Source organism: Chelonia mydas, chromosome 5 (assembly GCF_015237465.2).
Source record: "Chelonia mydas isolate rCheMyd1 chromosome 5, rCheMyd1.pri.v2, whole genome shotgun sequence".
Taxonomy (NCBI): Eukaryota; Metazoa; Chordata; order Testudines; family Cheloniidae; genus Chelonia; species Chelonia mydas.
The window spans coordinates 132,119,007-132,129,889 of record NC_051245.2 but is presented as its reverse complement, the minus strand read 5'-3'; the positions used below and the strand labels follow the sequence as shown (position 1 = coordinate 132,129,889).

Below are 10,883 nucleotides of genomic sequence, written 5' to 3'. Positions count from 1 at the left end.
AAAAAGCCCACTTAAGGCCAAATTCTCCTTTCACACCCTTACTAGCATTCCTCTATCTTCACACACTGCAGAACTGTACTGCATTCCACGGAAGAAGAATTGGTATTTCTGTAGTGCCTCCCATGCCTGGATCTCAACGCCCTCTATATTCTGTGCTAGTTCCTCTTGTGGCCCTCTTAGCAACAGAACATGGGAAGAAAACAATTCATATGATGGCTAAGAGATCCACACCGTGAATCTGAGACAAGAACTTACTTTAATTGGTCTTCTCGGGTAGGGTGACCAGATGTCCCAATTTTATATGGGCTCCTATTACCCCCCCACCCCCGTCCCAATTTTTCACACTTGCTATCTGGTCACCCTATTCTTGAGGAGATCATGTGTGTCTTTCCAGTACATAAAATTAAATGTTTCAAATAAGAATGCTTCTTGTGAATGCTTCCTATGCTAATTTTATTATTCAGAATAACAAGCTGAAATTATCGTTATTTGTACTTTTGAATCAACTTAGAGAGTAGAGCATCAATTACGGAGCTTTCTTGTGGTTCATAAGGTGTCCTGGAGGGCTCCAAATATTAACATATTTCATCCTTCACAATCTGGATATCTTGCCTGGTTAATCTAGAATACCAGAAGATAAGAAAATAAGAGTTTTAGAAAATATTCCTTAGGTGACATTTAGGATTTTTGTCTAGCAAATAGAAAAAGGGTTGATTTTCTAAAAAGTGTTCAATTTTCCATTCAAAATGTGTGCATTATTACACATCTAAACTGCATACAGAATTAGCATAGTAGCCAGTTATACGCATGATTGGTTATTTGTATGCACAATTATCCAATTTGAAGAGTTAATGCTGCTAATTTAATGTACAAATTAAGCATACAATGGCGCTTTTTGTGTGTCTGATTACATAGAAATCGGTCAAATTGCTGACATCCTGTTCAAAACTGGTGAAGCCAAGTCTGTTTGCTGTTGGCTTCCATGGAATGTAAACCAGGGCAGAATCTGGCCCAGTGAGACCATAGAAAAATATTGGCGTGGGAAATACAAGGAAACTGCAGTGGGACTCACTCCGCTCTGAAAACATTCTGGCAAGCTGACCATTCCCTCCTGGTGAACGCCACTATCAGGCGGATGAGGTGCGATGTCTACCTGTGTGCCAACGTCTAACTGACAAGGCATCCGACTGTGGTAACTGCCAAGGGCAATCCAAGCACAAGGCAGTATGTGGATTTTGCTAATTTATTTAAAAATCCAGCCCAAGGGTTTTTCCTTAATTCAGTCAGAAAAGTGCAATGTCATTGGGGCCAGGTAGGAAGCCTCTTCCTCCCCTCTCATTGTGGGGCTGTTCGGATTTGCTGGAGTCCAGCCCAGCTGAGCTGGCTGGAGTCCGCGAGAGCCCTGGATTAACGCACAGGGTCAGAGTGTTGTGCGATAATGCTGTGTATGTGAGGAAGCGTGTCATTGCAATGTGCTAGAATTGATTCTGGGCATGGCCCAGAGTGAGGGGCCGTGTGCCAGCTGCACTGCCCCGGGAGCAGCCCCGGACTCCCTGCTGATGCTCCCGTTACCTGCAGAAACTGGTCCAACTCAGCTACTTGGGCAAGTGAGAGAGGGCTGGAGCCCACCCACCCCAGGGGGAGAGAGCGGGAGGGAGTAGCCCCACTGGCTCCTATGTGGCTGGACCCGGCAGCCTGGATAGGGTACAAAGGGGGGTTCTTACCTGAGTCACAATCTACCATCAAGAGATGAAACTGCCCGTGTGCTAGAGAGGCCCCCTGACTCTGGAGCCGCTCGGGAACATCACCGTTTGCCTTTACGCTGGGCTGGGACAGCCCGTGACCCCTGCCTCCTTCTCTGCGCTGACATCCTAAGGCAAAGCCCTCTCCGCACCGCCATGTAATCAGCTGTGCGTGAGCAATAGCCAGGGCATGACCTTACCTTCGCCTGTTGCAGAGAAGGCACTCGTTGCTGTAGGTGTTTCCATCAGTCCCGCAGACAGGCCTGTAATTCAGGGGGCACGCTGGTACCAGGGCTGCGTGCTCACATGCCGGCTGGAAAGACAGAAGCCAAACAACAGGATCTAATTCCTCCGTGTTAGTGTTGCAGCAATCAGGGAGCCCTGTGCTGGTGACAGCCTCCACTGTGCCAGGGATGTGGCTCAGAATAATTCCCGATCCCCGTGGGGATTCCCTGGGATGGCTGAGTGCCTGAGCTCTGGCAGGGGGTCCTGCATCAGCAGGGTAGCTGGAACTAATTGGGGGATGGGCAGCATGAACGGTGTCTGCAGTGGGAAAAGTGAATGGTGGGGGCTGTATGAACTGAATTGATGGGGCAGCCTGGACAGGGAGCCTTCCTCCCTTCCTGAACCCCCTCGCTTGTGTCTTCAGCTCTGCCCACAGTGGCGAGGAGGGTCCTCTCTCCGCACGTAGGGCTGGCAGTGCTAGCAGCCCTTGTTCTCCCCACAGCCCCGTGGCAGAGGGCCCCTGTGCAAGCTCTCTCCCCACTGCCCTGCCCAGCGCGTTGGCTAGCGCTTGGCCGTACACGAGCAAGGCAGAAGAGAACAGCAGGATCCTACTTACCACTCTCGGAACCCCTCCTTCCTCCTGAGGCCCTGCCCCTGAAAGGGAAAGGAGCCCCATGGAACCAAGAGCAGGACGCGGAGGAGCCAAGGGCCACCAGTGTAATGGACAGACTGGTCTCGCTCACAGAGAGCGGGGACCGGGCCAGGCCCCGGGGAGAGAGCCACGCTAGCGAGCGCCCGAGGGGAAAGCTCGCCACCCCTCAGAGCAGAGCGCGAGCTCAGACCCAGCGAGTCCGCTCGCCTCCGTCGCGTTCCGGTTCAGTCCTGCTCCAAGCCACGCACAAAAATTAACCCTTCAGTTACTGTCCCCAACTGGGTCCAATCGACTTTCAGCCTTCGGAGAAGTAAATTCATTCCCGCTCTCCTCGCCCCCACCCCCTTCTCTCTCTCTGCTGCTCTGCTCCCTGAGGCCACAGGGCAGGGCCAGCAGCGCCCCGGAGAGCCGTCACCGCAGCAGAAGTATACCCCGCTACCTCCCAGACAGAATCGTAGAAGATCGGGGTTGGAAGGGACCTCAGGAGGTCACCTAGGCCAACCCCCTGCTCAAAGCAGGACCAACCCCAACTAAATCATCCCAGCCAAGGGATGCTTAAAAACCTCTAAGGATGGAGATTCCACCACTTCCCTAGGTAACCCCTTCCAGTGCTTCACCACCCTCCTAGTGAAATAGTGTTTCCTGATATCCAACCTAAACCTCCCCCCCTGCAACTTGAGACCATTACTCCTTGTTCTCTCATCTGCCACCACTGAGAACAGCCGAGCTCCATCCTCCTTGGCACCCCCCTTCAGGTAGTTGAAAGCTGCTATCAAATCCCCCCTCACTCTTCTCTTCTGTAAACTAAATAACCCCAGTTCCCTCAGCCTCTCCTCATAAGTCATGTGCCCCAGCCCCCTAATCATTTTTGTTTCCCTCCAATTTGTCCACATCCTTCTGTAGTGGGGGAGGCCAAAACTGGACGCAATACTCCAGGTGTGGCCTCACCAGTGCCGAACAGAGGGGAATAATCACGTCCCTCGATCTGCTGGCAATGCCCCTACTTATACATCCCAAAATGCCATTGGCCGTCTTGGCAACAAGGGCACACTGTTGACTCATATCCAGCTTCTCCTCCACTGTAACCCCTAGGTCCTTTTCTGCAGAACTGCTGCCGAGCCATTTGGTCCCTAGTCTGTAGCGGTGCATGGGATTCTTCCATCCTAAGGGCAGGACTCTGCCCTTGTCCTTGTTGGACCTCACCAGATTTCTTTTGGCCCAATCCTCCAATTTGTCTAAGTCACTCTGGACCCTATCCCTACCCTCCAGGGTATGTACCTCTCCCCTCATTTTAGTATCATCTGCAAACTTGCTGAGGGTGTAATTAATCATAGAATCATAGAATCATAGAATCATAGAATATCAGGGTTGGAAGGGACCCCAGAAGGTCATCTAGTCCAACCCCCTGCTCAAAGCAGGACCAAGTCCCAGTTAAATCATCCAGATCATTAATAAAGATGTTGAACAAAATCGGCCCCACGACCAACCCCTGGGGCGCTTTGCTTGATACCAGCTGCCAGCTAGACATGGAGCTATTGATCACTACGCATTGAGCTTTGCTCTAATCTGAGCCTGCCACCGTGAGCCGGGTGGGGGAAGAGAAAGAACAGCTCCGGGTGGGGTGGGGATCAGGCAGTGCACTGGGCGGGTGGGAGGGGGTTGGGACTGAGACCTGCAGCTCACTTCAGTGGGGAGTGGGTTTGGAGTGTGGCCCTGCCACATGTGGGCCAGATGGAGGGAGGAGCTTCCTAGGGGCTAGGGGCAGGGGGCTAAGGGGAGAAGGGCTGGGCAGCCTTTATCTCTGTCCTTGGGCTTGAAGGGGCCAGGGAGCCGCCCACCGGGGAGAGTCTCCGAGATGGTCCCTCTGTCTCTGGGGCCCCTGCTGCCCCATGTGGTGCCTCATGCAGGTGGGTCCCAAACTTCCCCTCTCCCCTTCCTCTTGTAGGCTGGCCTCCCCCTGTCCTCATGCTCCTCTCACTAGACCAGGCTGGGCCTGTCTGGTAGCAATCCCAGGCCCCTTTGTTACTCTGTCGGCTGGTTTTATAAGGTGAATAACAGAACCTTTGTTTGAACCCGTAGCCCTAATGTGTTTCAGTTCCAGGCCGGTTCAGGAGGCAGGACAAAAGTACGGGTCAGGTTCGGGTCCAGATCACGTAAAAACACCAGTTTGGACTGCTTCTCCGGTTCCAGTTCGGTTCTGGTTCGGCTCACGGCTCAGACTCCATCCCACAGCCTTCCTGCTGGCGCTCCCACACTGCCGCTTTCTGTTCCCTGTTCCACAAACTCAGCCTCCCTGCCTGCCTGCCCTGTGAGGCGAGCTCCTCGGAGCCAGCGGGCTTGGGAAGTGCGAAGCACGTCATGGTCACCACTGCAACTAACACACAAATCACCCCCTGGACTAACACAATAACGGCCACCCCGGGGCCAGTAATAGCCGCGCAGCTACAGGGCCACGGGCAGACATAGCCACTTGCATTTTTTAACCTTTGTTCTAACTAGCCAGTAAACAAAGCCAAGGACTTCCCATTACTGGGCCCACTCTCCCTTCGCCATTAGAGCTCTCCTTTAAACCCGCTCTCAGCAGAATCCTCCCCACCAGCAAGTGCTCATCAGCTGCGAGCCCAGGGACTTGAGGCTGGTGCTGGGTCTCCCGACCTGGCCTCAAAGGTGCTGGGCACCTTCACAGCACCACACGGATGCTGAATGCTCTAAAAACATCTGCTCAGTGCGCAGCGGCCGTCAGAACAGCGAACAGACTGTTGGGAACCGCTAGGAAAGGGAGAGAGAATGAGACAGGAAACATCACCACTGTATAAATCCCTGGTACGCCCACACCTTGAATACTGCGTGCAGCTCTCGTCACCCCATCTCAGAAAAGATGTATTAGAATTGGAAAAAGGATAGAGAAGGGCAACAAAAATGATTAAGGGTCTGGAGCAGCTTCCCTAGGAGGCGAGGTTAAACAGACTGGGGCTGCTCAGCTTAGAAAAGAGACGACTTAGGGGGGATCTGATAAAAGTCGATAAAATCGTGACGGGTGCAGAGAAAGTAACCAGGGCAGTGTTATTTACCCCTTCACCTAACACAAGAACTAGGGGTCACCCAATAAAATGAATAGGCAGCAGGTTTAAAACAAACAGAAGGAAGTATTTCCTCACACAACGCACAGTCAACCTGTGGAACTGGTTGCCAGGGGATGTTGTGAAAGCCAAAAGTATAACTGGGTTAAAAAAAGAATAAGATAAGTTCACAGAAAATAGGTCCATCAATGGCTATTAGCCAAGATGGCCAGGGACACAAACTCATGCTCTGGGTGTCCCTAGTCTCTGACTGCCACAAGCTGGGACTGGACGACAGGGGATGGATCACTCTTCTGTTAATTCCCTCTGAAGCACCTGGCATTGGCCACTGTCAGAATACAGGACCTAGATGGACCCAGTATCTTATGTTCTTAAGCAACAGGAACAGCCCAGCTAGGAGCTGACAAACAGAGCATTCCAGGCCTGATCCCCCACGTTACCCCAGTTCTACACTGAGTTCCTGCTGAGTTCAGTGGCATGACATCCGCCTCAGGCTGGCCCCAGGGCACCGTGCGCCAGGCCCTGCAATCCTAGTGTGCCACGCATGGCAAGTGGCATAGAGGGCTCAACCTCCCCTTGCATATGGGGCTAGAGACCTGCATACTTCCTACAGCAGGCCCTGAAAATCACAAATTTCAGCTGACAATTTTTTTTAAAGTGGTGCCCTTACCCCACTCCCTGGATCTTCCCCTCCCTCTCTGCTAATAGGAGTTCTACAAACTTTAGCTCCAGGAGAAATCCAAATGCCTCCACAGTGCCCTCTGCTGCCACACTGGTGTGATGCTCGTCCTTGTCCCACTCCCAGCCTGTTCCTCTGTGTCAAGTGCCAAGTTGCCCTGTTCCCTCTGCTCCTCTGACATTCTCACCTCAACCACCATGAGCCAGCCACTCCCCACCTGCTTCTACGCCTATTCAGGGTACATCCCCATGAGCCCGTCCGCCTGGCCCCCGTGCACGGTATGGCTGCCATAGCCCGTCCGCCTGGCCCCTGTGCACAGTATGGCTCCCATAGCCCGTCCGCCTGACCCCTGTGCACGGTACGTCCACATCAGCCTGGCCCCTGTGCACGGTACGTTCCCCCTGAGCCCGTCCGCCTGGCCCTTGTGCACGGTACGTCCCCGTCATCCCATCTGCCTGGCCCCCGTGCACGGTATGGCTGCCATAGCCCGTCCGCCTGGCCCCTGTGCACGGTATAGCTCCCACAGCCCGTCCGCCTGGCCCCCGTGCACAGTATGGCTCCCATAGCCCGTCCGCCTGACCCCTGTGCACGGTACGTCCACATCAGCCTGGCCCCTGTGCACGATACGTCCACATCAGCCTGGCCCCTGTGCACGGTACGTTCCCCCTGAGCCCGTCCGCCTGGCCCTTGTGCACGGTACGTCCCCGTCATCCCATCTGCCTGGCCCCCGTGCACGGTATGGCTCCCATAGCCCGTCCGCCTGACCCCTGTGCACGGTACATCCTGCTGAGCCCGTCCGCCTGGCCCCTGTGCACAGTATGGCTCCCACAGCCCGTCCGCCTGACCCCTGTGCACGGTTCGTCCACATCAGCCTGGCCCCTGTGCACGGTACGTCCCCCTGAGCCCGTCCGCCTGACCCCTGTGCATGGTACGTCCACATCAGCCTGGCCCCTGTGCACGGTACGTCCCCCTGAGCCCATCTGCCTGGCCCCTGTGCACGGTACGTCCCTGTCATCCCATCTGCCTGGCCCCCGTGCACGGTACGTCCCCCTGAGCCCGTCCGCCTGGCCCCTGTGCATGGTACATCCCCGTCATCCCATCTGCCTGGCCCGCGTGCACGGTATGGCTGCCATAGCCCGTCCGCCTGGCCTCTGTGCACGGTACGTCCCCATCAGCCTGGCCCTTGTGAACGGTATGTCCCCCTGAGCCCGTCCGCCTGGCCCCTGTGCACAGTACGTCCCTGTCATCCCATCTGCCTGGCCCCTGTGCACAGTATGGCTGCCATAGCCCGTCCGTCTGGCCCCGGTGCACGGTACATCCCCATCAGCCTGTCCGCCTGGCCCCGTTCCTGGTATGTCCCCCTGAGCCCATCAGCCTGGCCTTTGCACGGTACATCCCCCTGAGCCCGTCACCTGGCCCCTGTACATCCCCCTGAGCCCGTCCGCCTGGCCTCCAAGTTGTTATGCATTCGGCTTATGTAATTAAAAAACCAGTGTGATCCAGAGACACTTAACAGACTGCTACCTCCTGATCTAGAAAGACAGCGGAGATAGTGTAAATACTGAAATTGGCAGAGACGTAGAACCTAAAGGGGGAGAAGTAACGGAGCGCTAATCTGTACGGTACTCTTTCACCACGAGGTGGCGCTGTGTGCACAAGACCTGATTTCAGCCCCCCTCAGTCCGCTGAAGGATCTTCCAGTGCAGGCGTGGGGGGTGTCTCCCTCGGAGAAGTGCCCTCCGCAGTCATCCTCCATCTGACACAGAAGCCTGGCCTGCTAGGAGCAACCCCGCAACCTACAGTGCACAAGAAGTCAAGGCAGGCCCTGAGCAGGGTTTGGCCCACTGAACCTGTCCACATGGCACCTGCGCACCGCGTGCCCCCCCGAGCCTCTCTCATTGCCATGGGGCACAGTACACCCCCCGGGGCCCATCCGCATGGCCCCGTGCGTGATAGCATAAGAACGGCCAGCCTGAGTCAGAACAATGGTCCATCCAGCCCAGTCTCCTGTCTGCCAACAGTGGCCGGTGCCAGGTGCCCCAGAGGGAATGAACAGAACAGGGAATTGCCCAGTGATCCATCCCCTGTCGCCCATTCCCAGCTTCTGGCAAACAGAGGCAAGGGACACCCTCCCTGCCCAGCCTGGCTAGTAGCCATTGATGACCCATTCTCCATGAACGTATCTAGTTCTTTTTTGTTCCCTGTTACAGTTTTGACCTTCACAACATGCTCTGGCAAGGACTTCCACAGGCTGACTGTGCGTTGTGTGAAGAAACACTTCTTTTTGTTTGTTTTAAACCTGCTGCCTATTCATTTCATTGAGTGTCCCCTAGTTCTTATGTTATGAGAAGGAGTAAATAACACTTCCTGATTTACTTTCTCCACACCAGTCATGATTTTATAGACCTCGATCCTATCCCCCCTTAGTCGTCTCTTTCCCAAGCTGGTACATCCCCCTCAGCAGGGCCCTGGGCACAGTGTGACCCCCTGAGACTGTGCACCTGGCCCTTTTTCATGGTCCGCCTCACTCAGCCCATTCATGATGACCAGCCTCGTCCACATGCAAATCTTTCAGGAAGGTCCCCATAGGCATGTGACTTCCGCATTTGTGGAGGCTGGGCATGAGTGCCAGAAGCTCCCGGGGGGGCACCAGCGCCTGGACTGTGACCCTGCCCCCTGCTCCACCTCAAGGCTCACCCCCACTCGGCCTCCTCCCCCTGAGGCCCCGTCCTCACTTCACCCCCACTCTGCCCCAAGCCCCGCTCCCGCTGGGCCCCCTCCTCCAAGGCCCCCCCCTGCCTCTCACTCCTCTGTGCCCCCGAGACCCCCAGCCTGCTCCTCTCCTCCCTGAGACCCCCCCACCCTACTCTGCCCATGACTCTCTGCCACTCCCCCAAGACCCCTCCCACCAGCTGCTCACACCTCTTCACCCCCCCCACATCCCCCTCCACCCAGGACTCTTCACCCCTCTCTCGAGACCCCCTGCCAGCCGCGCACACCTCTAGTGCCTCCTTCTCCAGGCCCCCACACCCGCTGCTCATGCCTCTCCACCCCCAAGACCCCCTGGCCTGCTCCTCTCTCGGGGAGGAGGCGGAGAGGCGGGAGCAACGGGGGTCCCGGGGGGGGGGAGGCGGAGAGGCGGGAGCAGTGGGGGTCCCGGGGGGGGAGGCGGAGAGGCGGGAGCAGCGGGGTTCCTGGGGGGGGGGAGGCGGAGAGGCGGGAGCAGCGGGGTTCCTGGGGGGGGGGAGGCGGAGAGGCGGGAGCAGCGAGGGGTCCCGGGGGGGGGGGAGGCGGAGAGGCGGGAGCAATGGGGGTCCCGGGGGGGGGGGGAGGCGGAATCAGGGCAGGATCTCAGGGGGACGAGGCGGGAAGAGGAGCAGAACAGGCGGGGCTGCGGGGGAAGAGAACGGGTGGGAGCAGGGCCTTGGGGTGCAGCGTGGGCGGGGCTGCAGCCCTGGTCCCCTTTCGGGGGCAGCGTTCCAAAGGAGGTGGCTGCGTTCTGTTTGCAAAGGCTGCGCCTCTCCTGGCCTCTTAACCCCGCCACCCATGGAGATCCACTTCTGCCAGACAACTCCCGTGAATTTCCTTGACCTGTATAAAAAAATCCCTAATTGTTCCCCTTCCCCTAACATCTGTCTGCCAGTCTGCCTGTCTCAGACTGTGAGCTCCTCACGGGAGGGAGCATGCCTTGTTGAATGTCTGGAAAGCCCCCAACCCAGAAATCCAGCTACACCTAAAATTCTACACATGCTGAAAGTGTGTCTGCAAGTACCCAAAGTTCCCAGCAGATTTTCTCTTGTGTCCCCTGGTGGCTAGAGCGCAGGCCAACGCGGTGGTCCCCCGGTAAGACGGTGTGTTTGCTGCTCAGTCTGCTGGGGGACGTTGAGTTAGCCTCTGCGGGGTTTCTCCATTGCAGTCTTCCAGTCCACGTTCATTTAAAAGCATTGCTTTCAAGCATAGCTGCAGATATCGCACTCAACATGGGCTGTGCTCCACGGCACCAGGAGCAGACTTACCGCACTGAGCAAGGAGAAGGAACAAAGCTGTAAGGGCCCCCAGCATTCTGACAGACACGGCGATTCCAGCACAGCTGTGCGTACTCTGATCTACTTACAGCTCCCTTTATAGGGAAGGCCTTGTGCTTATCTCTTGGGAGCTGGGAAAAGCAATGTGTCTCGTGTATACTTAAACTGGGGCTGATTCCTCAGCTGTGTCCAGGAAGTGTAAATATTTAACAGTGAATAATCAACCACTGGAATGATTTACGAAGAGTTCATAGACTCATAGAATCTCAGGGTTGGAAGGGACCTCAGGAGGTATCTAGTCCAACCCCCTGCTCAAAGCAGGACCAAGCCCAACTAAATCACCCCAGCCAGGGCTTTGTCAAGCCTCGTTAGAGTTTTTTCTGTCCCTTTGCCTGGAGGCAGAGGCGTTCGCGGTTTTAACAAAAGGATTTCTCTGTAGGCTGGGAACAGCTATCAGAGACAAAGGTACCAGGTTTTGGC

The 10,883-nt window shown here is 55.9% G+C and overlaps 1 protein-coding gene across 1 annotated transcript; it reads right to left on the bottom strand.

The window, feature by feature from the left end:
- Positions 1 to 432: 432 nt before the first annotated feature.
- Positions 433 to 10,555, bottom strand: SPINK4 (serine peptidase inhibitor Kazal type 4). Its single transcript, XM_027820399.3, has 4 exons — positions 10,395 to 10,555; positions 2,584 to 2,621; positions 1,943 to 2,055; positions 433 to 621 (listed from the first exon to the last, which is right to left on the bottom strand). The coding sequence occupies exons 1-4, from the start codon at positions 10,438 to 10,440 to the stop codon at positions 576 to 578; spliced, it is 243 nt and encodes an 80-aa protein (XP_027676200.1). The 5' UTR covers positions 10,441 to 10,555; the 3' UTR covers positions 433 to 575.
- Between the last annotated feature and the right edge of the window lie 328 nt (positions 10,556 to 10,883).

Bases quoted from the DNA above. Each gene is read 5' to 3' on its own strand.
- SPINK4 (XM_027820399.3), bottom strand. From the start codon at position 10,440: ATGCTGGGGGCCCTTACAGCTTTGTTCCTTCTCCTTGCTCAGTGCG. The intron at 2,622-10,394 runs GTAAGTCTGCTC...TTTCCCTTTCAG, and splicing joins CCTTCTCCTTGCTCAGTGCG to GGGCAGGGCCTCAGGAGGAA. The intron at 622-1,942 runs GTAAGGTCATGC...CTGGTATTCTAG, and splicing joins CTTCTCTGCAACAGGCGAAG to ATTAACCAGGCAAGATATCC.